Raw genomic sequence first — 27,197 nt, 5'->3', positions numbered from 1 at the left:
AGCCTCAAATTAAATAAATGCGCTCTTTTATAAGTTGCCTGGATCATGGTGCTTTGTCACTGCAATAGAACAGTGACTGACAACTATCTAAGAATGGAAGAGTGGGCACACTCATTGCTCATGCAAACAAACACTACTTTCATTTCAAATGATTTAACAGTCTACCCACCAGTGAACAGCCTGTTCTTGCAGCAAAGGATCTGCTATATAAAAACTATATAAAGGAACTGCAAGCACAAACCAAAGTGGCCCTTAAGGCAAGATTGTGTCTTATCTACCCTTGTATATTCTTTGTAGCTTGAAACACTATGCATTGCAGGTAGCAAAGACATAATGCATTTCTGATGAATGAGTAGAAAACAACAGCAATCATTAATGTAACTTTCCACGTCTTTAATAAAGGGAGAACTTACCAAGCACATTTACGAATGCATTTGCTAGTAAATACCCATATTCATTAGAGGCATTGCACTGATAAACGGCACTAGATCTTTCTTGAACATTGGAAAAGATAATGGTATCACCATCTATTTTTCTGCTGGGGTCATCGGGAGCAACTGTTTGGATGTAAAAATAGAAAGTGTAAGTTTCTTGCTGCTTAAAAGATAGATATTCAATGTAGGAATCTTGAGATCTATATTACACGAATGGGAAGGAAATACAGGCTGACCTAGGTAAGCACATCAGTGAAGGGAAAAGAATCCAAGCAGGGTTTAGTGATCAAGCACATGCATGCAAATATGCACAGTGTTCATTCAGCCTTGATGGATTGATCTTTAACAGTGAAGACTGCTTGGAGACATGCAGAAAATCAAGCCCAAGCTAGGCAAGAATAGCAAATTCAGGAGAAAACATTGTCCTGTTCATGAAGAATCCAGCTATTTACAAGGAGTCAAGTTAATCATCCAAAGGAGGGAGTAACAGCTTATCAACAAATGCAGAAATGTGCTGGCGTGTTCAAACCTGTCCCCTTTGAGGACCTATTCTTGAAACAAATAACTGAATAAAGGCATGCATAGAGAACATGCTAGTCAGGAACATGGGGATATCCATTTTCCTGTTGGGCACACATCTGGGGCTGAAGGAGAAATCAGTTGTATAAAATTTCTCTTAAAGACCTTTTCCGGCTAAATACCTCAAGTACTTAAAACATGTTAAGACCAATCTATGCTGAAATTGGATGAAGCTGGCTGGGTAATACAGTATGTGAGAGGATTTAGTCCAAAGCAAGGCAGACAATGTGCAAGTGCTGTGCTGTGGCATGGAAATTTCTTATTCTGAATGCTAAACCCTAGACCATGGCCCCACATTATTTGAAGAGTACTTTGTTTTAGTGTGCTGATCAAAATCAAAGTCAATAATAGCATCCTTTCCCCTGAAACTGCACAAGGCAACCAGAAGGGGGCTTTGCATCCAGTCTAAACACATTTTTTTTCCTATGGTGACCAGAAAAGGTTGTGTATCACTGTGTTGAGACTTCATTATCACTCTGAAATAAAAGTATCTGGCTCACCTCTGGCTTATTAACTCACTTTAATGAAAACAAATCCAGCTACAGTTACTCTCCTCTGTTGTACATGCCCAAGCATTGTGTTCATTCATACTGTGATAGTTTTTTTTATGTCAATTTACCACAAATCTGGTATTTTGAAACAAGACAAAATTCACTACCTCTTGGTTCCCCAGGTCAGATGCCTAATGAGGATCCCACTGAGCTAAAGTCAAAATCCCAGGAACACCTTGCTCCTTCTTTGGGTAGCAGAGGAATCCACATCTTTGTTCCTTCTACTTTCTGGAGGATTCCTAATTTCTTAGCCCATGTTTTCTTTTTTTCCTAGCACCACCAAAGCCATCAGTGTCAATTTTTTCTGTTCATCCTTCTGTAATCACATTCCTGCCTGGCCACAGTGAGGAGAGGCATAACACCTTTGAGGGTTTATGTAACGAAACTGGGCCCCAAGCAGATTCATCAGAATCTCCAAACCAGAAAGCTCCTAATTACGTGTGCAAAGCCCCCCCCCACTTTGTTCTGTAAGGTGACATGTTTACAGGTTCCAAGGATTGGGATACAGACATCTTTGTGAGCTCGTAGTTTAATTATTGCACATTCCGACTATTGTACCTATAGCCTAACTGTCTTTTAGATGTTCCAGATGAGAATAATCTAACAATGTATCATAAGTTGAACTAGAGGACAAGTTCTTACCTTCCAAGGATTTTTAAAACTTCAACTAGCACTCAGAGCATAATTAATGCCCTTATTTCTAAAGAAGCATAATAGATAGTCTTAGAAAATTAGTATCCAAAAGTCTGGCAAGAATCAATGGCTAAGGTGTAGAATCATCGTAGGTACAATTTTGTTCTGCTAGTGACAGGGTATGCCAAGATTCTTTGAATTGACTCCTTAATTCACATCTTCAATTTCTGATTAAAACTTTTCAAAGTGCCTTAAGGAAAACATTCTTCCAAACAGAGTACAAATAGGAGTCATAATTCCTTCAACAGGGTATAGAGTGTATCAATAAATAACAGCAAAGGACATATCTTACCTTGTCCCAGAAAGTGACCTACAGTTATAGCAGACAGTCATAGATCTGAGAGTATGGTACACCTCAGGGAAGCCCTTGTTCCTTATCCTGGTTACCAAACCTTCTATCATTGGGGCTTTCTGATGGACACACTCGAAGGGATGTCCATTTATTGCTTTAACAAGGCATAGTGGGACACAGAATAGCACCCCTGGCCACTCTTGCTCTATGGATTATTCCAAGCAGATGGACCTAGTACTTGAACATTCAGCATTAGGGCTGTCTGGGGGGCTTTTGGTACCCACCTTGACTGCACCTCCAAGGGTGTACCCAGCAATAAAGAACAGTAATGAGTATGACATGCTGGCAGAGCACAGTGCCTGAACTCTTAGCATGGGTAACAGACCATAGAGTGAGACCTCCTCACATCCCTGAACATCTGAAACCTTAAAGTCATATCACCATGTTCTAGTTGATAGTATAGAGTTCAATTTTTATGGGATGAAAATCATCTGGAGGATTGTTGCTCATGAATGGGAATGTATACAATGCCATTCTATTGTGCATTCCCAGGTTAAGTTAGCAGTAGTGAACCTAGGGCCTTTAATATACTAGGCAAATGCTCAACACTAAGCTATATTCTTAACCCTAAGATAGCAAATTTTATGCCGTGTATGTATTATACCACCATAATAACAATAAAACTGATACTACCATGAATACCGAACTCAACTGGCAAAGCTATAAGGACAGTTTCCCCAAGTGGAGATGCATCAACCACAAACAAAGCACCCTGCAGCCCCACGCTTCACTTTTCTTCTGTATCAAAGGCATCTGACTACATCTACCTCATTTGTGCTCAATGGAGCTGTTTTCAGATACTTATTTCTGGCATAATATTTAGGAATAAAACAAACTTGGACTTGAGGTATAGGTGATGAGTAAGCAACTCTCTCTCTCTCTCTCTCCATGAAGGTCTGCATTATGTTTTCTTTGTGCAGTCATTCAAGAGAAGCAAGCTAATCTAGGAACTGCAGCGACATATGGTGGCTCAGTGGGTAGCTGGGCACAAGATTGAGTCACTGCTGCAGAGCCACTGGGAACCTTTGGATGCTGCGCACTGCCTACCAGATGGGAATAACTCGCCAACTTGCAAACTCAAATCATCTAAAGGAATAATAACTAATTTCTAGGAACAAGCGACTTCATTTGCTGCAAATAAACACCAAAGAAAGAAACGTAAGAGTGTACAACCACATCCCACATCTATAACTTTAAGCCCCAAGGGTGAGGTCTAACAGTGGGGTGACAGCCTTTCAGAAAACTTTTAAAAAATATGATTCTCTTGAAAGGAATGGCAAAGACTGTAAATGTTTCCAATATTTGGAGTATAAAAATAATAATAATAAATAAATATAATGTCTCATAAGTACTGAGTACTGTCAATCTCTAAAATGTTTTTATATCAATTGCATAATCTTACTTTTAGAGTAATTGCATAATTTCTTTTTAGAACTTCATGAAATATTAAATACATTTTAGATATGAAAATTGTAGATGGGAGTACTTAATAGTTTGTTAAATTTATAGTAAATTCAAACTAATTTACTAGTTTGAAATTAATGTTCCAGATTTCTGATTTTAGTCAATTTTAGAAATATTTCCTGGAGTATAAACAATTGGATATGATGTAAAGCCCAGCTTTGGCAAAGAGCTGAATTCCCCTTCTCCTGGCTATTCTATCCTAAGAAGTCCTGCCAACAGAGCCCTTTACCTTCGAGAGAAGGAGGAAGGAAGAAGCTCTGACAGGGTCTTGAAAATATTCTGGGTTAAGTCTCCATTCCCCTGGCTGTTTTCACGTGTTACTCAAGCACAATGTGTAATTGTGTCAAAGGAGATCCACTCTTTCTTATCAAGTTGGTTCTTATCCCTCCTCAGATCTGAGCTGAGTGGGCCTTTTAACAAAGGGAGAGATTCTATGTGTTCCATGGGAAAAGCAAGTAATAGTCCCTCTCACTGCCTCCCAGGACAGAAGCAGGGATTGTGGTGCTCAGGATCCTGGCCTTGGGGACCACTAACGGGGAAGGCACAGGCTCTCATGGGGAAGGTAAAGAGGAAAAGGAAAAATGGAGGGACACTGGTTCTCTAGGGGAGCAGGGAAATACTCCTGCTAGTTATAAAGAGTTTCTCTTTCTGATCCCAAGTTCAACTTCACACTCTCTCAAGCACTCCAGATCATATATGAGGTCTCTTGTGGGTCTCTTATAGCTGCGTAATTTCTGACCACTATAGACTGCTTAAAAATATTTTGTGTGTTTCAGGCACAAATTCTGCATCAAATAATCTTGTTTGTGACAAGGAATTTTAAGTACCTGGGTGATCTAAATGAGACATAGCTTTATAAGCCAGTGAGAAATGCACCCAGGTGCTTTGGAGCTAATCCTACAAATTTTATAAAACAGTAGGTTCCAGGTCTGAAGGCAATCTCAAAATCAACACCACATTTTGCCAGCAGAACCCCGTCTTACCTCCACCTCACCCTGATAGTTCTATTTTTGTAGTTTGAAGCCTAAGAAGTAGTCAGAGTCCTTGGATGATTGCCAACAAATCAGGAGAGGCACACTGTGTGTCTGGTCACATGGGTCTCTGACTGTGTCTCTGCTGGTTGGCATAAGAAGCAGACCGGAGGCACGTGGCAGGGATACTGCCTGCTTCCCTGAATGGTGCCACTGCAGAAGGACAGCTGTTCCTCAACCCTTCACCCCAGCAGCTGGTCCATCTACAATTTCAGCAGTCTCTTGGGTGAAAGGTGGTGCCAACTGGGCAGCATGGGCTCAGGCCAACCTCTGGAGCCTCTGTTGGGCTCTGCTGAAGGTCAGTGATCCTCAGGGTTCACTCAGGGCCACTACACTGTACAGTTTTCTCTTTTTCTACCTTTGTATCTCTCTGTTATCTTCCATGGCCTGGATGCAAAACTCAACAAACTACAGATGAGAGGTGAGCACCAGGCCTGTTTCCAGAACAGTTCACAAGTCTCAAAGGCAGTCTTGTTTAAGTTCATGGTCAACTACTAAGTGGAAAGGAGATGGCGCATACTGCTTCAAGCCTTGACTGACTTTTTGCTTTGTTTTGGTGCTTTGTTTTCTCACCTAACACTTTATTTTGGATTAGAGGAATCCAGTACACATTGGGGCATACATAGCTCTTTGAACTTAGCTGTCTATGATTTATTTTCCATTCAAAGAAGACACTCAACAGAGGCTGTCCAGAGACCAGGTCCTGAGGGCCAGGGATAGACACGGTGAAAGAACCATGTAGGATCCCCTCCAGCTCATCACCCTGTTATGAGATGTCCATGAAACAGATCTTGCACTTCCAGCTTAACCACTCTCAAAGAAGCATCACGTCTCTCTGACAGAGACAATAGCTGCTTGCAGCTCCCCAGAGCAAGGGTGGGCAAGAACACTTGCTATGCTGCCCTGATGTACATAGTTCCCCTCCCTGAATGCCCACCAGGGAGGCTGTTCTGAGCGGCACACACCTGAGTTGGGGCACCCTGGATCTGGAAGAGCTGTGCAATTCCTACCATATCTATGTAGCCTCCTTGCTTCTTTTCCAAGGGAACACACTTAGGGGATGGAAAAAAAAATGAACTGACTTAGAATCTGATTTGACAGATTTTATGCTAACTCTTTCTATTTGGGACCTAATTGGATGAGTTGGGGTTAATTGTAGAAGAGTCTAACTTGTTCCCCTGAGATAATTGCCCTCTCCAAACACCCTCTCCTCTAGTTTTAACTGTAAAGAGGAGTGCATGTGATGACATATTCAAAACTCATAATACAACTATTAATAGAATTCAAGGTTCCTCCAGGTGCTGCTATGCTGGTGTTGAAAAGGTTGGTAGCCCCCACAAGTTCATATGTTGAACCCCAAGACTCAAGATGGTCCTAGGCCAAAGGCTCAGGCCTTTGGCAGGTGACTAGGTCATAAGGGCTCTTCTCTCACAAATAAGGTCAGTACCCTTTGACAAAAGACTCGAGGGGGACTGTCTCTGTTGTCACTGCACACACTCACAGAGGAAGAATCAGCATGAGAAGCCACTAGGTGCCTTCAACTTGGATTTTCCAGCCCCCAGTACAGGGAGTAATAATTTTTCTGTTGTTTATAAATTATCAAGCCCAAGGTACTTTGTTATGGCAGCAAAGCAGAGTAAGAGAGCCAATTTGGAAGGATGATAAACTGATCAGGAGGAAAGATCAACCTCATCACTTAATTTCTCAATTTTCCCTGCTTAGGACTGTATCTTGACTGCCAAGCCTGGGAGGTTTTCTCTTGGACAGCCCCTGGCTCTCCCAGTTTTCCTGCTGAGTAGCTAGGTGGATGTTCCCTCCCACTTGTCTGTTTTTGCTGAGTCTAAATCTCAGGAGCACTCTTAACCTTCTACAAATCACCAAGAACCACTGAGCTGGGAAAAAGCAAACCTTTAGGTGAAGAAATGCTGAGTATTCATTATGGCTCTTATTATTCTATATGCATTCCTAAGAAAACCATAATCATACTGCAAAACATCTTTCAGTTCTGGGCTTTCTTTCACTCTCTCAGTTGTCATCATAACCCCCTGGGAGTGACAGTAGCTCCTTGATATATGGCCATGAGGTAAGATTTGTGGCGTTTCCTGCTCTGATCATAATTAAAATTGGAACATAAATATCAGTACCAATTATTGGCCTCATTAGACTTAGTTTTCTTCCAAGAACATAATTTCTTTTGCAGTAAACACAAGCTGTTTCTGTCCAAGTATCTGATAACTACTGTGCTTTGTGACATAAGCAAACTCCCAATAAATACTCCAGCAAACACTCATGGCACAGGGTGAAGTTACTCAGAATAAACCTGGGGCTGCTGTGCCTGGTGAGGAGGAACATGTTGTCGCTCCTCACAGTAATAGGAAATCTACTGGCCATCTTCATCTCTGGGATGAACCTTCTGTCCCAGAGGAATACTCAGTTTTAGGAAAGTCAGTTCAAAGGACCTTTTGGTTATGTGGAAGTAGAAGTGATTTTTGATTTTCAGCTGGAGACTATCAGGAGCCAGGTTGTTATCTAAGGATGACAGTATCTTTATTAAGGAAAGAGCATCTTTGCATCTGATCTTAATGACTGGGAGGTGAGCCTGCAGCTGAGGCTGGGTTTGAAGCAGAAACAGACTTTGTCTGTCTGTTTTCTCTCTCTCTCTCTCTCTCTCTCTCTCTCTCTCTCTCTCTCTCTCTCTCTCTCTCTCTCTCTCTCTCTCCTCCTTCTCTCCCTCCCTCTCTCTCTCCATCTAAGAGGAAGTCTGAATTCCATGAAGTGTGAAATGTTCAAAGGCCTCCCACTGTAGGGAGGACAGGAGGCAGAGGGAAAATGTAGCTGGCTGCTCTCTGTATGATCATGCCTTAGTTCAGAAGCAGTGAGATGAGATTCCAGTTCTGTTTTTGTTTTTGTTTTTTGCTTTGCTGTAATTCCCTTCTAATATCCCTAATCAGTTGTGGGATGGTCTGTATGTCAAGTGTGTTGCTGATTGGTCAATAAATAAATCACTGATTGGCCAGTGGCCAGGCAGGAAGTATAGGCGGGACAAGGAGGAGAATAAAGCTGGGAAGTGGAAGGCTGAGTCAGAGACACTGCCAGCCGCCACAATGACAAACAGCATGTGAAGATGCCAGTAAGCCACGAGCCATGTGGCAAGGTATAGATTAATGGAAATGGATTAATTTAAGCTGTAAGAACAGTTAGCAAGAAGCCTGCCACGGTCATACAGTTTGTAACCAATATAAGTCTCTGTGTTTACTTGGTTGGGTCTGAGTGGCTGTGCGACTGGCAGATGAGAGAGATTTGTCCTGACTGTGGGTCAGGCAGGAAAACTAATCCTTTAAACAAGTTTTATAAAATGAGCCTTTATAAAATGACTTGGAGGGTTCATGAAAAGCCCTTGGCTACACTTAAATTGGCCACGGTGTGCTGCATAGAGGTAGCTTGGGAAGAAGGCTAGTGAAAATGAGTGAGGAGTTGACCTGTAGAATGGGGTTGATAGTAACAAACACAACCAATGTCTTAATGTCTTCCTCAAGGATCCCTGGAGGAAGACTTCACAGTACTCAGGGAGCGAACGTGGGAGAAGACTGAGTATCCTGGATAAGACCAGGACCCTGTCCTTTGAGAGTCCAGTGGGACATTGACCCCTGAAGATTAGAAAACTTGGGAGACACCCAGGCTTTCCCCAAGACTGAAAACTAAGGCCAGACCGATGCTTCTTACTTCTGTCATCTACTAAGTCCCAGTCTCCCTGTCAGCCTGCACCGACTCTGTGATGTTTCCAAAGAAAGCTAATCTGATCTGTCAGTGGTGTTTACTTTTGATCCTGCCATTCTCCCCATAATCTGGGTTAAAAATGAGAAATATTCTTAAGTTTCCATTAATACACATACAATCATCATAAATTCTTTTTAAAATTTATTTTAATCAACTCTTTAATGTCTAAACAACTATCCAAAGGCAATTTAAAAAAACTTTGAAGGTGATTTAGTGCCCCTGTTAACTTTATATTCAGCTTTCATTCTAAATGAATTATTTCATCACCGTGCATTTATTGCTGAGATACAGATGCACTTTGACGATAATGCCCCATTAAAGATAAAGAAGGACACTTACTTTCTACTGGGACTCCATTTGTTAACCAGCCAATTCTGGGCTTGGGGTTGCCATTAGCTCTGCAGATAAGGGTCCCATTCTCTCCTGGGGATAGCACAAGGTTTTGAGGTGCCGAAATCCAGTATGGAGCCGCTTTATTGAGAGAAGAAAAACACATTTAAAAAATCTGACTCAAAAAGTATTGTAGATAAAGATCTTATATGTAGTAAAAGAATACATTGGACTGTTGTAGTAGATTATGAAGGTTTTGTAAAAGACCCGTTAGTCTCACTTTTTAGAATGAAAAAAAAATAATTCTTTAAACTTTATAAAGAGCAAAGAAAATCACATGAACTTGAACTCTGAACTATGTCATTAAAAAATGAAAAAACAATTTTAAAACTTTTCATTTTTGAAAAGTTGCAAAGACAGAATACAGTGTGTTCTATTCTCCTTTGCTCAGGTTCATCTAATATCTAGATTTTATATAGCTGGATTGTAGATATATATGAGACAGGAAGTGACCATTGCCCTGTCCTGGATACCACACCATCTCCACTGGTTGAGTCTCTTTAGCCAGGGAGTTTCTTGGTCTCTTCTTTTCTTTCATGATTCTGACACATAGAAGAATGTTAGTGGGATTTGATAGAATACTTCGGTGAGTCTGTCTGACGTTTTCTCATGATTAACTCTAGGTTTGGGGCTGTAAGAATATCACAGTGGTGGTGGGTCCTTTCTGATCACACCACTCCAAGGAAGGCATGAGGGCACAATAACTTATTATTAGTGATGCTCAGCTTCATCACTTTGTTAAGGCAGTATCTGCCAAGTACTCTCACTGCAAAGTTACTGCTGTCCATTGTTCTGTGTTCTGTTCTTTGGCAACTGGTCACTAGTACAGCCCATTCTCAAGAGAGAACATGATCGCCATTTCCTCCATGAAGGAGTATTAAAGAATCAGTGGACATACATTAAATTAAACTGTCTTAGCCACTAGGTTTTTGTTTTTTTGGTTTTGTTTTTCTGTTTGTTTGTATGTTTTATGGAGATATTCTGCTATGCAAATATTCTGCTTCTTTGTAAAGTTGTTTTCACCCACCAGTTTTAGAATTCCTCCCTGGCTGGATCTTGCCTGAAGCAGTTATCACTGTAGGACTATCATGGTGATTTTCTATTTTTACCATTCCTTCTGCATTTACTAATTGTAGTTCTGTGAGAAGATTGGAAGGGTTTGAAGATTTTTAATCTGGCCTGGATGCAATTACAATAGAAATGAGAAAAGATCCATGAACGTGGATATAAATTTAAACTTCTCATTACTGAAGAACACGATCAAAGGCACATTAAAATGAAGTTTCAGAGTCTCCACAAAGGCAAGGGGAATGCATCTGAGGTGGAGTTATACCTTTAACTGTGACAGAAATGGTATGATGGACAGCTCCGAGTGTGTTCTTTGCTATGCACTGATAATTTCCAGAGTCTGCTTCTGAAACCTGAGTGATCTGCAAGGTTTTCTTAAAGTTCTGGTAAAACGTCCGGTTGACAGGAAGTGTTCCATCTTCTTTGATCCAGTAAATGATTGGAGTAGGTCTGTGAGGATAAATAAGTAATGACATTACAAAGGATGAGTTCACCTGTGACTGTTTTTGGAGAGTGAATTTTCATGCATGTTTGTAATCAATGACTTGCTTAAAGATAACGACAAACATGCAGACCTTTCAATTAACATCACATTTTTATAAGTAATACTCAAAACCTGGAGTTGAAACCATTCCAATTTTCAGGTAGTTAGAACTATCCTAATTTCTGGCATACCGTAAGTCTGACTTCTGTGATGCTGTACTGTAAGATGGGTGGCTTTACTAAAGGACCTAATCTTTTCTTCAAATTCTGGTCAGTGAGGATGCTCTAGAGACTTTTACCATATCAATCAAAAGATTATTATTAAATTAATCATATTGTATTATAATTCCCCATCAGCTGGAGTTAAAGAAATATAGTGAATGAACTCACATGCACATCAGTGTCCCTGGACTTTTTTATACATTTATCAGTCAAACTGATGAAACTTCCTGTTTTATGACACACTGATGATGTAAATAAAATGATTAATGAATTAAAATGATTTCCTTCCCTTTATTATTTGTGAAAACTTAAAATACCATTGTGATAATTGATAATAATAGAGCAGATTAATGTTATGCCACTTCTCACTCAATTTTATCCTTTTAAATCAGGAAAATCCAAACAAATGGTTCGACGATGAAAAGTCAGAATATTGCATGGAGTTAGATCTTTCTCAAAGTCTCAGATCTTCGCTTAAATTCTTCTCTGGCCTTGATTCCCCAATGTCCTAGGGCCTTAGCATCTCCAGTTGTCTTAATGAGAAGAATGGTTTGTTCGTATAATATCTTTGGAAAGTTTTCATGAGGTAAAATTTAAAAAATTGTCCAACACATTATGTGTGTGTGTGTGTGTGTGTGTGTGTGTGTGTGTGTGTGTGTGTGTGTACACGCACTAAGCCATGTATTTGAGAGATAGTAAAGAAGAAAGACTGATCTAGACCTTCAAGACATCATTGTATTTGTCATCAGAGATGCAAGAGACATGCTTGTAATGACAGTTTGTAACAATGGCTTTGGTTGGTTTGGGTGAACAAAATGACAGCCTCTAAACTTGATGAAGAAATTTCTAAAATTAACACATGCTGTGAACATGTAAAGCTGCAGAAGACCTGAGATTAGTTTGGAAGTACTAGTGACGTGTAGAATCCTACAACACATGTTTCCTCACAGTTAGACTCGTGTTTCAGATGAGGTGAGAGGGGGTGGGGCTAGACACCGATGTTGCAGGTTACACTGAGCAAAGCCGTCAGTCATTATGGAAGGCTCCTACTCTACTGACCAATCTTTAAGATTTAGGAATGTTTTAATGGCGAGCCTAACAGTCCCTGGTTTGTAATCAGTACCGTCCCACCAGGGTTTCACAAGATATCAATGTTTTAAAAGTTCGTTCAGATTTTTTTATATGTTCAAATTACAAGCATACTTTACAGAAAACATTTAATGTTCCTACTCTAAAAATGTAAAATGTACTAAGATATGAAACTTGTTAAATGGTGTACTGATGCTTGACTAAAAAAATGGAAGTTGGAAAAAATTCTGTTAGGAAAGACTGATTTTTAAATTAAATTTATTGTTTTATATTTATATATTTTACATACTGGCTGCAGTTTCCCTTCCCTCCTCTACTCCTCTTCTCTCCCCCTACATCTCCTCCTCCCCTCCCCACCCAATCCTCCTCTGCTTTTGTTCAGAAAGGGGCAGTCCTCCTATGGGTATCAACAAAGCATTGGAAAGATTGATTTTGTTGTTGTTATTATATCTTTAAGAATGTTGTTAGTTTTTAAGCTGAAGAACTGTCATATTGAGTGTGATTTCCTGACTTGGCCAGCAGAGGCCCCCATGTGCCTCCTGAAGCAATTATTCCTGGATTAAGGAAAGATGATGGGATCATTGGATTGCCAGATCAGAGATGACACAAATCACAAAACGGGAAGGCAGCTTGCTCCTGGGATCCTGCTCAGAGCTGCAGCAGCTCTGCTCATGTAAAGGCACTTGATTGATGCCAGGCACTATGGGAGGACGATCCAGGGCCTGCCTGTCACAGGGACCTAACTTCACAGTTGCTCTTGTATCTGTCCAAGGACTCCCTGAAATGCCTGTCAAAGGCACATGGGCTTTACAGTCTGCCTTCAGGAAGCAAGAGAAGAGACAATGCCACAGTTCTTAGGCTGTGACATGACCTGTGTGCTTTTGATGACAGACAATAGGAAAAGGTACCATTGCTAAAAATCCATCGCCAACATGTCAGGTGCTCCATGTGGCAGACCTTGAGAGTAATGACCCCAGTTAATCCACCTTCAGGTGCCATGCCCCCCACCAGAGTGCTAGACAAATAACCAAGGCTAAATGGCTGTTAATATTTTAAACTACCAAGTCCTGAGGTTGTTTATTCGACAGCAGCAAAATTCTACCCCTTTACTAAAGCACAGTGATCATAAGGTGATTATAGACATAGATAACGCAATTCAACACTATTACATCAAAATATTTTAGCAATAACATGGAATCCAAAGTTTACTCAGGAAATGTTTGTTAAATTTTTCTTAATTTTGGTCAAATTAGAAGCACAAGGCAATGGTTCTTCCCGGGTTATTAATGTCTATCGGTCTTCTACATTTTGGTAAGAAGTAAGCAACAGGATAGAATGTGTTAACTCACAGGCCTTCTGCAATGCACTCTAGTGAAAGCACATTTCCTCTTAGTTCCTCTTTGAGGCTTTCATTCCCCTCTGGAGTGAGAAATGTTGGTGGCCTCTCTTTACTAGGTTTAGCTGCAAACAAGAAAATGCAACACACATTAAAATTATGGATGTGTGTTTCTAGGAACACAGTCATTGTCAAACGCTGCCTAAAATTCTAATCTCTAATTTCAAATCCGTTTAATGCTTATTTTGAAATTTGTTAAGTTATGCATCCACACTCTCTCCTTACACTTATGCAGTGTGCAGGAAAAGAAACATTTTGGTCACACAAGCAAAACGGTGACAGGGCCCCTCTTGTAAGTGTCTTTAATTTGGGTTAGGTCTTTTCGATTTTCTGTGGCCTGGTAAATTCTCAAAATTTCAACAAAGGAAAATCAGCTCATCAAACTACATATCCCTTAAGGCTGGTGCTCAGGTCAAAGGAAAGAGTGTGTCTTTTGAAAGAGGTTCGATTTTTTTTTTCAGCAGCAAATCACTGTGGACAAAGTATCTAGATTTATTCTGGAGATAACATTATAGCCAATTCCACTGACTATATCTCAAGATTCCTCCACTGCAAGATTTGTGAAAAATAAAACAAAACTAGACAGTTACTGGCAGAGTTCCGGCAAATCCCATGCCAGGAATGAAGATTAAAAGCAGAGGAGCTGAAGGAGGGGCTGCCTGGCAGAGGGTTTGTTTAGTGGGTAAGGCCCTGGGTTCGGTCCCTCACTTTGGAAAAAGAGAAAAAGAATATTAGCAGAGCTAAACACATTGAAATCAGCTTTTCAATGACAAAATAAAAGGGCTCTAACTCAGAGAGCTTAGAAATATTCACACAGAACACCTCTTGTCTGATGGAATTTTAAAAAATGTGGCCTTATCTACTGAAGTCCTTGGGAAATTTTCAAGTGGAAATGTCATAAGACTGTAGATTTTCATTGTTGCGACCACAAATGATCTACTTGATGCTTCTTAAACCCAATGAAGAAGTAGTAAATTTCTCATTTCTCAGAAGAAAAAAACTGAGTACCAAAAAGGCATTGCTGAAGAAAAATTAGTTTTCTTCAGGATTTAGAACTTGTTGGGGGACCTTACTCCTCTAAAAATCGCCTTGGGAAAGCTCTTGAGGCCCATATTTGGGAGACTGTATTAAGTGAATAAAGGTGAAAGTTATATCCTGCCATATTCTCTAATGTTCATATCTCAAAGGTAAAAAATTAATGCAGCAGAAACTTTACCTATGGGAATTAAGAAGGCCCTTATATCCAGAGGCCCTTACTTTTAGTGATAAGATTTTATGCTTAACATCCATGTTTTCCTTAAGGAAATCAAATTCTTTTCAATTTAAAACAATGAAGCTGAATGGTCTATTTTTAAAAGTTTACTCCCCCACAGAAGATAGTGAGTGGGTTTCTAACAAAGCTAAGAACAATACCGTTGCTAATTCTACTGAATGATGTCATATAAAACTTAAGGAAGGTTAGACAACTACTATGGAATGTACTCTATGTTAGTTACAGTAGGTGCTGATGAGATTCTAGGGGTTAATACAACCAGTCAGTTCATGTATAGGTCATGCAAAAAAGTTTTTAGACAGCACAAAATATGGAAAATACAACTCTGGACACATATGAAAGATTTTTTTTCTAGAGCATATGAAATGGTTTACATGAAAAATTATAACAACTTTAATTACACATACATCATGGAAAATGTTTTAGTGACATGCTTGAAATTTTATAGCTAAGTCTCATAAGAAACAGACATTGACACAATGATATTAAACATGTAATTAGAAATTTCATAAAGAAACAAAGTCAAATAGCCATGGAGGTGAAGTTAGTGAACTAATGTCTACAATGAAGAAGAGAATATCAGTTACAACCACTGTCACTCACCACCATAAAACTCAGTGTCATTCAAATTAGCAGCTATAGTGTCATTCAATTCATCCACTGAAATAAACAGAATATCATGAAGAGGGCACAGAAGTAGAGGAGAAGAGTCAAAAAAACCACCGGGCAACAAAAACAAATGCCTACGCCTACGCTAAGGGCCATTCCTTCCAGGTAAATACAGGGCTTGACATCATACTGGCTAACTCATTAATTCACTCAGCCACCCCCAACTACAACTTTAACTACAGGAAAAATGCCAGTAAAAGGCTGTGAGGCATAATGCACCAATGCTCAGAACACCACAGAGTCGGGAGGTTGCCATAGAGACAGGAATGGCAATCAGTAAAAAATGTAAAACACAATATTTTAGAGTAAGCATGCTTTTTTCTAGCACATAAGCTAAAGCTTTTGTGATCCTTCACGGGAATTTTCCTCATCATTGAACTGGTTTACCTCAGAGTAAGATCTGTATTTAATCGTTAATAATTTGATTCACATATGTAAACACCATTGAAAGAGACCCAGAAGGCTGAGCTCTTACCTGAAATCACCTTCAAAGAAATAGGTTGCTTCTGTTGTATGGTTTGAGTGTGATTAAATCTGGCATAGCAGATATAGTCTTCCCGGGTATCCTCTGGGAGGACATTGGAGAAATAAAGGTCTCCATTCAGGCCTTGGGAAACCCGCTCACTCTGTGGAAGTCTTTGAAAGGCTGGAGGAAGACAGAGAGATACTTAGATCATTCTGTCATACAGTTACTATTCTCCACATCAGCAGGACAACCATCTATTAATACCTCTGTACATGCCATGGAAAAAATATATATTACTCATAGCTCTTTTAGTAAAATAAAACTGTTTTTTATTTTGTTGTTGTTGTTTTATTTTTGGTTTTTGCTTTGTTTTGTTTTGTGTTTTTGAGATGTGGGATACAGATGTTCTATTGGACCTGGCCAATCCTAATTTCTTGGAGCTTAAAGTGTAATAGGACTAGAGCCATGAAGTGAAATATTTCATTAAGAAAGTAGGAACAAAAAAATGTTCCATAACAAGTTTGCATAGTTCCTAGTATCCAAATTGGTCTCTAATTACACACGTCTTAGAAAACACATCAGAAAAGTTTGTAAGGATATTAACATGAGTTACATGTTATCATAAATTAGGCTCTGAGCAAGGGGATAAGCACAACAGTCCCCCAGCCTGGTGTGAGCCTACGATCTACTTGATGAACCAAGCAGCCAACACCTGGTTAAACATAACAGGCAATGATACCACTATTTGATGCTATGATCTGCTACTAGGAAACCAGACCTGGTTTCCCTCACCTCATGTACAGCTCATCTTGTGACATAGTCCACCTTTTACTATTATATGGATGCATAACAGCCATCTCCTTGTACTAAAATTAAAGCGCCAGGAGGGCGGGCACTTTTTGTTTAAAGTTGATGCTGTGGACAAGTGACCAGCCTTTGGCAAGGTCTCCTTCAAACACTCTTGGAAGGGCTAAATATCAGTCATCAGCACACCGACAATCCAGTTTCCAGAATATTGTCCTCCTTCAGGACCAGGTAAGGAGTTAGTCTTGGCCATGGCAAGAGGATTTCCTACATGGCTGAGGGGTGGGAAGAAGTGGAAGCCACTGATCTGTGTATGAGATTACATCTGACCATCAAATAGGATCCCGAAGCTCCAGACTCAGTTGCCAGAGCCTGAACTGTGATTTCTTCAGCTCCTAGATGAGAGGGACTTGGACAAGTCACACATCCCTGCAACATCAGGCTCAGTGTCATATCTGCTGATAGGATTTCTTCAGCCTGAGGCAAGGATATGTGTTCTTCCAGTAGCAAGTACCTGACCTAACGCTTCACAAAATGCAAAGATGTAGTTAAAACCCAGCAGTAACTTTGGCGGTCGGAGCCTGGAGAATTGTGTTACCAAGTTTCCATCAAGGAGGAGGCTTAGAAATTTATAGTCTTAAGACATTAATCCACTTGGATAGATTTTAAAATATTGAGGAAAGGAATGTACACTGAGAGTCAGGCAGGTGGTGCACGCCTGAAATCCAAGCTATTTGGAAGGCTGAAAGGGAAAGACGACAAGTTGAGGCAAATCTGTACTACATAACAAGTTCAACATCAGCCTGGGCTACTCAGTGAGACCCTGTCTCAGAAAACATACATTTATTTAATGAATCCAAGGCACCAAAGACGGGTATTTATTGTCTTTTTTTTTCTCCTCCTGAATTGCATGACTAATGGATGCTGGTAGCTCAAATGTAAGGCAAAAGGACATCAATAGGGGGCATGAGATTTCCCTTTGAGTTCCTTTGTATTACACTTGGAAAGAAGGTGTGCAGATAGGGATATTTTTATGATGCATAAAGCAAGAGTGCTAAGGGATTTGGCTTTTCCTCATATTTCAGATGCAAGTCAATTTGAAAGGTGGATGGTTTGCTACCATTTTAAAATTTATGAAATCATACATATTGCCAGCTGCACCACACAGAAAGCATTGGCTATGTATTCAGATTATTTGGAGAGTTTCCATGTGACATATTTCTTTATTAAGCAAACAAGAAATCATTTCTGAGTAAGAACGATTAATGCATCTAATTTTGATGGTGATATTTGAAGAGTGTTATTCTCAAAGCCATAAATCATTCCTTTATATTGGATTTGTTGCATATTCCCTCACAATCCATAACAGCTGCCACATAAATAAAGGGAGCATATATTTGCACATTTATTAGTTTATAGTTTCAGGACAGGATACTCCTATTTTTCAATCAGTTTTCTGTCTCTAAACTTCATATTCATCCCTGGTTCCTTTCCTCAAGTTCCTATCTCTCCCTCTGTGGAGGCTCTACATTCAGATTATATCCAGAGTCTAACCCACTCTTCTGCTACCTCCCAAGTTCAAGTCATCATTAACTATGTCCTGGATTGCAGCAATGCACACCTAATTGGTCCCCGCCCCCTCTCTTTTTCAAGTGCTGGGGATTGAACCTAGGCCATTATGGATTCTAGAAAAGTGGTCGGCCACTAAGCTACCTGCTGAGCCACATCCTGGCCCCTCCCCACTTCTCTTTCACCCTCCATGTGCTCCAACATGAATGGAAATGATCCTCTTACTAGCTATTTTATTTCAGATAAATGTGCTCCTTCAACATTTTCACATTTCATTCAGAGAGAAAAGCACTTTCCATTGAGTCCCTGTGATTCCCTGATACTGCTCTCATCCTCCTTTGTTTTTTCTGTCTCCTTTTGTTTTGTTTTTCACCCTAGGGATGCTTCTCCTCAGGGCTTGCACTGGTGCTCCCTTTCCACATAGATATGCAGGTTACTTGTGTGCTCTCTCACCCCAGAAATTTCTTCCATAAAATTTATCATTGACTAATACAGATTTTCAAAATGCATTTACTGTCTGCCTCCTTTTCCTCCTCAGCTTACCCCTGTTGTATTTTCTGTTGTTGTTGATCTACAGCAGTGCATGGCACAGTTAATGAATGAAGTGGCGTGGAACTTATTTCAGTAAGCAGCTGTTTTTTTCTGAGCATCTACACATCATTTTATAAACACTTTATGGTTCATAAGAAGAGGTAAATTGTTAAGACAACAAGTAACTACAAGATTGTTGAAGAAAATTACTAGTGTTAAGACTTACAATTATCCATCCAAAATATTATGGCTGGTGGTAATCCAATTGGAGGTCTACAGGGAAGAACCAATGACTGACCATTACGAAGTGTTATTGGCTCAAGTCTTTCTTTGGTCCACAAGGGCGACCCTGTTAAGTAAAACCCCAAAACCTTCTGAATTATGTCTTCATGCAAAAATAAAAAGAAGATAGTAATACAAAGAAAGGTAGCCAAGGTTTTTGGAAAATTGTAACTTAGAATTTATTTACATTAAATAATGAGAGAACTACTTTTAAATACGGTGTTAGAGTTTTAAAAAAAAACTATAATAAGAGAAAAAGAAAAATCTCCTTTATCATTATATTTATTATTAATAATATATGTAATAATACTATATACTATATCAATATATAATTATTGCCATTGGTAGCGTGACTCAAGCCACTAATCCACTGTCTAATAATTCACACTAATACACCAATAAGACATGACCTTTGATGCAAGCCATGTTCTCCACAGAGAATGGAAAAAACTTAAATGTCAGCATATTTGCTAAATAAGTAACTATATACACATTTGTATTGCATACAGCATTATATATGTATACTCACTTATAAATTTGTAGGAGAATATATATCATATTTTAACGTCAAAAAGTTTGTAAAATAGCATTTCAGACTAAGTGGTTTTATACACATGGAAAGAAAAATACTGACTAGAAGTTATTTCTGTGAATGGAAAGATTCATGATCAATTTAAATTTCTTTATGTATAATTTAAATACGTAACTTTAAATGTTTCCAAAATAACCACAACTGTCTATTCTTTAAAGGTCATGTTTGATTGGCAAATCTCACTTACTGGATGGGCGGACAACAATGTTATTAGAGATCGCAGCTCCGCGCTCATTCCTCGCTGTGCACTGATAGACTCCTTCATAGGTCTCTGCTTTCCCTTCACTCATGATGTTGATGACAAGCGTTCCTGAGCCAGGCTTCATGGTGACCAGAGGGTCTTTGTCTATGTCAAAATGAGTTCCATTACGGGTCCAGGAAAAGCTGCCCAACACATCAAGGGTTAAGTTTGTTAATAGTCTAGAAAAATGGGATTATGTACCCCTTTAAAAAAACTTGGGTTTTATTGGGTTCCAGGAATAATTGTTAGATTTCATTATTTAGTAAAATGTCCCCTTGCTTAAAATACTGTGCCAAATCGTGACTCAGAAAAAAGTGCTGTTTTTACATTTTGAGGTACATACTTCTTTTAAAATCAGCTCAAATCCAATACAAATTGCATGCCATTTTTCTAAGAAAATACAGAAACAAGTCTTCAAGGCACAGTCTCTGAACTTTATTAACATTTTTATTGAAACACCATTGTTCACACTCAGTTAAGCTGTCTGTAAAAATGTGCTCTAGGCTGAAAGGTGACAGGAAAGGCCTCCATAAGCATTGTGTGATCTTTGAGTGGGAAACTGATCAGGTCTGTTTCGAGGTACCAAAGTACAAACTGGAGACAGGAAGGAGAGTTAAGGCTTTGTGTGTTTTAAATGTTAGTTATTAAAAGTGGTATTTCTACATGGGGTGTATTTTTATAATTTTTAATTCTATAAATAGTTATATAAATTTTTAGGAGATATGCCAAATTGTCCACCAAGATTCATTTTTCTTGGTTTAGTTATATAAAAGGTGCCTTTTTATAAATGTCGCAATGCTCATGTGATTAAATACGTTCTAATTAGTTACACCTTGGTGATTGTAAGACAACGGGGAGGCGCACATGTCAAACTTCCCTGTGCTTTCCAACTTGGAGTTCTTGTCTTACTATTTACGCTTGCCAAAGCTAGGGCAGGTGGTAGCGATGGTGCAGGCTACAGGCATCTCATGGGCAGAGGGCAAAGACACTGGTAAACATCCCACAGAATACAGGACAGCTTCATTCTCACAGCAAAAAATCACCACCATTAACTAGTGACATAAAGTTTTGCCATACTTGTATGGCCTTCACTAAGAATGAAGGTGAAGGGCACATTGAGGCCTGTTTGAAAACTGGTTTTTGGAAATATGGTGGGGCTACTGTTTTGGAGTAAAGCTTTGATAGAAGTGTGGACATACACGGGTATCTAGAACCAAGCAGTTTTTTTTTTTCCTCAGATTCTAATTTAATAAGGCTTATAATATATAAACATGCAAATAAAATATCTAAAACATTCATTCTTTTGTCATTTTAAATTATTATGCCTAGTTATAATTTAAGACATGAGAATTAAGAGTTACAATGTAATAGTCATTTAAAGTCTCATTTTAAACAATCAAGCTCTATAGAATTCTCCATACTATTGGACTACTACATAGAAAAATGAAAAAATCTATGCTTCAGCAAACAAGCTGTAATTAATCTGAGGGATGAGACAGTGAACCTGTAACTGACGCTTTAGAGATATGCAGGACATAAGAAGACACATTAAACACCTTTAAAGGGCTGAAATGAGCCAGGGAATTGATAAAAGAGTGAGATAAACAAAAGAACATGCTGCCACTCATACTGAGAAATATCCAACTAAAAAAGACGTTGCTCCACATGGTCTTCCTTATTCTATCAACAATTCCAAACATTTCTACATTTGCAGAGATTACCTACTATTTAAAATGCTATCAAGGCGGGAGGCATGCTTACCTTGGAGGAGGCTTTCCTTTAGCTTCACACTGGATTACAATGTTCTCCCGAGGGTCAATAATGTAGTCCTTTGGTGACTGTTGGGTGATGGTTGGAGGCTGTACCACTTAATTATAAAAGGGGAGAGTAATGTAAAGAAATAAATGATTTACTATCAATGATAGCAACCATGTTTTCTATATTACAATCACTTGCCTCAGACTAAATATGCCACAAATAGTCCTAGTAACTTCTGTTGTAGCTATAAATCCCCATTAGGCTTTCAATGAAAACTCACCTAAAGTTGGGAAGTCAGGACACAACTTCCCTTTGGCCACATCACACACACTTGCAAAGTCCATTTTCCAGACTAAAAGTCTGGGAAAATGATTACTAATACAAATCTAATATTCAAACACTGTTTTTCTGATGTAACAATGAGAAATTCATGGTTCTTTTGTTTCAAGTGATATCTTTCAATATAAGTTATAAGGTAGATTTGACTCTTTCTTAGGATAGAGTTACTGACATAGAGCTCATTAGTATGCTAATTATGTAAATTAATATATCCCAGGGAAACATACTTTTGACATGCTCATATTTAAAAGATTGTTAAACTGGAGCCTTGACCTGCCTTATCAGAGCCAGGGGGTAGATGAATTAGGAATGAAGAGAAAACACTATTATTTGGGCTATTAATGGGATTGAAACTCTCCTTTCTAGGGAACCATATTTCTATTGTGCTCTTCAAATTGTTACCCAGTCCTTTACTGTGAAACTGTAAAGATAACTGTTTTGACCCAGAGCAGTTCAATCTAGAGACCTAGAATATTCTCCAAGTTGTTCTAAGACCACTCTAGGGTCTTTCCTCCTATGAGATCAGGATTCTTGTTAGAACAGAGACCACTCTAGGCTCTTTCCTCCTATGAGATCAGGATTCTTGTTAGAATGGGAAAGCACTAGAGAGACCATGATTTCAACCTCTGTTAGTAATTCAGAGAGGCTAATGACTTGACCAGGAAGGCCCCAAGCAGAGACTAATTCTCTCCTTCTTTCTGCTTGGCTACTGTTAAACACAGGTTCAGGGAAGCTATTCACAGAGTGGTTGTTTGCAACAGGAGGAATTTGCCCTTGCTCTTCCAGGGACCCTTGGTCATCTGGAGAAAGTTTCCATTGCCACAAGTAGGGTTGGGAGAGAATGGTCACCTGTAGTAGGTAGAGGCTGGGGGTGTCCTTATAAATCGCACGAAGTGTAGGGCAGTTTCCCATGACAAAGGCTTACTGGGGCCCCCATGCCAACATGCTAGGGAGTGAGCGGCATCTTTGGGACTGTGCAATGAAGCATCCTGCTCCATCTTGCTTTCCCCTGCATCAGGCACTTTGGACACTCCTGCCTTTATCTTGTCAATTTCCAATGTTAGTCAGCAGTTCTGTCTGAGGGTTAGTGGCTCTCTGTTTTTCACTAGCTGGGAGACTTGAGGCTCTACCCCTGTAAGCCCTCCGAGGGGATGGAAGGTTTAAAAGTTGACTTGGCCTCCAACAGTAACTGGGAGAATTAGTAACACATGTTATGTAAAATTTTTAGTAGATGCCAGCACTGGGACTGTCCCGTTGTGTCTCATGATTCTAATTTGGGCCAGCTTCATTTTGGAGTGATCAACCTCAGATTCTGGGAGTACAGCATTTGGGATAATGAAATGAATTTTTGAGGTTCTACACCATCAAAATGGTGAACAAAGACATTGATAGAAGGGATTCTTAGGAATCATTCAGTCCAGTTCTTCTTGGGGGGAATGTGGTGGGTGGGGTAAGAGAGTGCCAGACATGCAAATTTGGTTTCAAATGCAGGCATTCCCCTCCTGTGCCTGCAGCTGTGCCAGGAGTTTGCCATCTGGAGGTATCTTTTTGAACACTGCTAGGTCATATGGCAATTAATAAATGCTTTGTAGTAATAAGTGACTTACCAAGATTCCTCTGTTTAATTCAACATCAAAGGAAAATGTCTGAAAATGGATCATCTATTCACTGGATGATAAATGCTATCTAGCTGTCAGAAGCAGCAGAAATTTTTACTTATAGGAAGCCTCCCAGGAACAATTAGCTGAAGTGTTCTACCTTCTATGTATTTCAAGTCAGTCTTCTAATTTGCAGAGCTTTTCTACTTATAACACCCAGGACCACTGTTCTACCCAGTTCTGAAGGCTGAAACCATAGAAGAAGGACTTGACTGAGCTTCTGCATACACCCAACTTCCAAAATTCTGCAAAAAAAGTGTGTCGGTTCCAGTTGATGGCATTTGAAAAAAAAAAAAGATCATCCTCCCTACAAAGTTCTGAATTTTCTCATTGAGTTACATCAGATATGAATACAGCTTGTATATTAGTAGAATAGCAAGTTGGCAAAAGTAATATCTGAGTCTCCATTATTCATGCAGGTTATATATTATTGCATTTGTACCTTAGCATTCAAATGAGGTGTTTGGCTATAGTAAGCAACATGCTTAAAAAGACACTAATCACAAAGCGTGATGGTGTTTGCTTGATTCACACTGTTAATTCAAGAAGCAAGGGCACAGTCACATCTTCACACTGCCTAGTAATTTGTAGAAATACACTTACAGTCGCCAAGAAGCTTTGCTTTTTTCCCATCAGTATCAGCAGGTGAGTGGGCAAAGAAGATTCAAGAAAATCAGATGTTAGTAATGAGAATGTTAGCACCCTAAAGATAAAAAGGGGGCATCCTGTCTACTTGGTTTGATCTAGAATAAAAACCATACTGTAAAAGTTGAAGTTGTAACATTGCAAGGGAAAGAAACTGGCACTCATAGTTCTCTCTGTCCCTGCAGCAGCTTCTCACATCAGCATATGGAAGAACAAAGGCTATGCTGTAGGAAGAAAAGGGGGGAGGGGGACACTTCCAGGAATAGGAATAGCTAATTCCATCCTATACACATTGTGCTGGACTGATAATTATGGTCAATTTGAAAAACAGATGAAATCTACAATTAATTTGAGTTCTCACTTTCTGATCTTATTATCCCAGACACCACAATGCACATGATAATGATACCTAACAATGGAATATTGCTACAACTCCCCATCCAAGTCAAATCCAACACTGATTTCAGATTTGTACATTTCTATGGTTACTCTCCAAGACGGTTTTATGCCGTTAGTATATTTCTGCTTCGCAATCCTCAGTCTCCCAGATTGAGGATGTAGGATCATTGTGTGTGCTGAAGAAAGGGTGTGTGGAACAGGGAAGTGTTTACACGCATTTCCAATCATTCTGACAGGCTGCCTGTCACTACTACTTGCAAAGGTTAATGCAGGAGAGCCTAGGTTACTCGTGACTTTATTTTCATCATGGTTTGTGCCTCTTCTCCATTAGCTGCCATAATTGAGTTAGCCCTAGGTGCCTGTTTGCCCTGATAGTTAGATTGAGCAGTCAGATTAACGAGGAATATATTTAACACAAGAGAGAACAAAAGCATTTCCCTCACTGCTTTTCCATCTATTAGAGCAAATGCTTACTTAAATATTCCTGCTCCAATAGGCTCAGGCAAATGCACATTTCAATTAAATATATATGTACATATTTTAGATTAACGTCTTTGGATGAATAACTCTTAAAATGAAAACGTTGCACTTTGTTGGGCTTTAGTGTAGAGATGCATGGTCCAGGCAGTGAGTGGAGTGTGCAGGAAACCCTGTCTTATCTTTCCACTGGCAGTTGCAACTTCTGTGGCAGAAAAGGACACCCCAGCAATGGCATAGCCCCAGGAAACAGCTATCTTTCTTGCACCTTAGAAAGCTTGCCAAACAGATGTTCTACTCAGGAAGCTAATGGCTTTAAAGAGGTCATGTAGATTGGGAATAGAGGGTAAATCAATTGTGAAGTGCAGTAATTGTGCAGATATGAAATTCTGCTTCACGCTGCAGGAACATATCCAGCTGGAACCCAGTGTTGCCTTTATTGTCTACAAACAAACCACTCAGGCCAGGAAGTGGTGTACATTTTACTTTTGGGAAAATAAGGGAGAGAAACACAGTAGCTGCTTCCTGTCAGTGATTTTACAGGTCTTGCCTTAGTACCAAGATTTTACACCTGGGTCTTTGCTTAAGCCAAAAAAAAAAAAAAAAAAAAAAAAAAAAGACTATTCACTAGGCTTGTGGGCGACATGCTGTTCTTCTAATTGAATTCACATTGAGGATGTAAAATAAGAGAGTGAAATGAGGTTGTCTGTCTGAATGAGAGGAAACAACATATGAAGTATGGGTGATGTGAGGACATAAAGGGACAGAGGGCTGGCGAGACCATCCTTTAGGTTTTCTGTTTTTCAGAGATGCCTCAGCAATGAAGGGAGAAAGTGACACCAGGAGGACAATAAGTGGGGATTTGTGTCATCCTTGTAAAATGGTTCTCATGGTCCTCCACAAAGGGTGGCCCACGGGGAGGATCAGGGCAGCTGCACCAGTCCCTTCTCAGACCACTCCCACCACTGTCCACAGAAGACACCTGAGGCAAAGAGAGATAACAGAAGAGAGAGGACAGCATGCCCAGCCATTCCCATGGCCTTTCCTGCAGTGTCTTCATAAACACCAGGTGCTGAAGGGAAAAGCCAAATTCATTTTGATTAGCTTTTCAGTGTCATGCGGACACTTTGCTCAGCAACACGGTTCAGGGTGATGGTAACTACTGGGAGAGTTTGCCTGCTGGCCTCTGAGATTTCAACTGTCAATACTCACAATCAAGAGGTACATCCAGAGCACTAATCATCTGGCACAGGAAGAGGATCAAGGGCACTCTGCCTGCAGAGAAGTGCTTCTTTTTCGGCATTATTTTAAGCTGCATCAGCTCTACTCCTGATGAGACCCGCACACCGATTTTCCTTTTCTTCTTCCACAGAAGGTTTGTGTGCAATGTTCAAATAATTTTTCATGCAGGGAACTGAGAAAGGATGGGATAAGAACAATAATTACAATGTATTAAAAGTCGGAAATGAAGAGTGAAAAATGTGCAGCTGAGAAAAATCAGCTCTCTATTATACATGAATTCTAAAAAGGAATTTTTAAATATTTAACTCAGAGACTGGAATATCATTTATTCATAAATCTAATATCAGTTCAGAAATATTTGCGGTGATGTCAAGCAAAATCTGCACCCTTTCCCATTATTATGATTTTTTTCCATTTTTAAATATTTGTGTTCAAGCTCTCTGAAGGTAACCATGTCTTTCTTACTAGATCAGGAAACCCTGGCTGTGAGGCCAGCCAGAAACTGAGCTCCCTGAGACTTCAGAGGGAAGGCCTAGTGGGGTATTCACTCTGAAGATGCTCACTGGAAGAGTTCTGGGCAGGGTTGCAAGTTTCCTTCGAACCCTAAACACTGATGGAACAGATGAACACTGACCCTTCAGGTCATCTCCACTTCTTACCCACTACAGTTTCAGAGCCAGCTGAGTTCTGGGTTCCCCGCTATCCTCAAAAGTGATGATCAAT

General features: G+C 39.7%; 1 protein-coding gene across 35 annotated transcripts in view; it reads right to left on the bottom strand.

Annotated features, from left to right (window-relative positions):
- The window catches only part of Nrcam (neuronal cell adhesion molecule), a 68,058-nt gene extending 41,419 nt beyond the window's left edge, over positions 1 to 26,639 (bottom strand). For 12 of the 35 annotated variants that reach the window (XM_059278910.1, XM_059278932.1, XM_059278935.1 and 9 more), the window contains exons 1-10: positions 26,445 to 26,639; positions 24,315 to 24,332; positions 21,718 to 21,823; positions 19,903 to 20,099; positions 19,068 to 19,190; positions 15,947 to 16,117; positions 13,483 to 13,594; positions 10,605 to 10,789; positions 9,221 to 9,352; positions 414 to 557 (exon numbers count right to left, since the gene is read on the bottom strand). In XM_059278910.1, coding sequence (XP_059134893.1) covers positions 414 to 557; positions 9,221 to 9,352; positions 10,605 to 10,789; positions 13,483 to 13,594; positions 15,947 to 16,117; positions 19,068 to 19,190; positions 19,903 to 20,099; positions 21,718 to 21,823; positions 24,315 to 24,332; positions 26,445 to 26,550 — 1,294 coding nt within the window. In that variant the 5' untranslated portion in view covers positions 26,551 to 26,639. Of the gene's footprint in view, positions 1 to 413; positions 558 to 9,220; positions 9,353 to 10,604; positions 10,790 to 13,482; positions 13,595 to 15,405; positions 15,463 to 15,946; positions 16,118 to 19,067; positions 19,191 to 19,902; positions 20,100 to 21,717; positions 21,824 to 24,314; positions 24,333 to 26,444 lie in introns of those variants that run through there. The other 23 variants (XM_059278907.1, XM_059278920.1, XM_059278908.1 and 20 more) reach the window with 6 other exon arrangements.
- Between the last annotated feature and the right edge of the window lie 558 nt (positions 26,640 to 27,197).

Source organism: Peromyscus eremicus, chromosome 14 (assembly GCF_949786415.1).
Source record: "Peromyscus eremicus chromosome 14, PerEre_H2_v1, whole genome shotgun sequence".
NCBI lineage: Eukaryota > Metazoa > Chordata > Mammalia > Rodentia > Cricetidae > Peromyscus > Peromyscus eremicus.
Note: the sequence above shows the minus strand (reverse complement) of the source record. Positions and strands in the feature narration are given on the sequence as shown.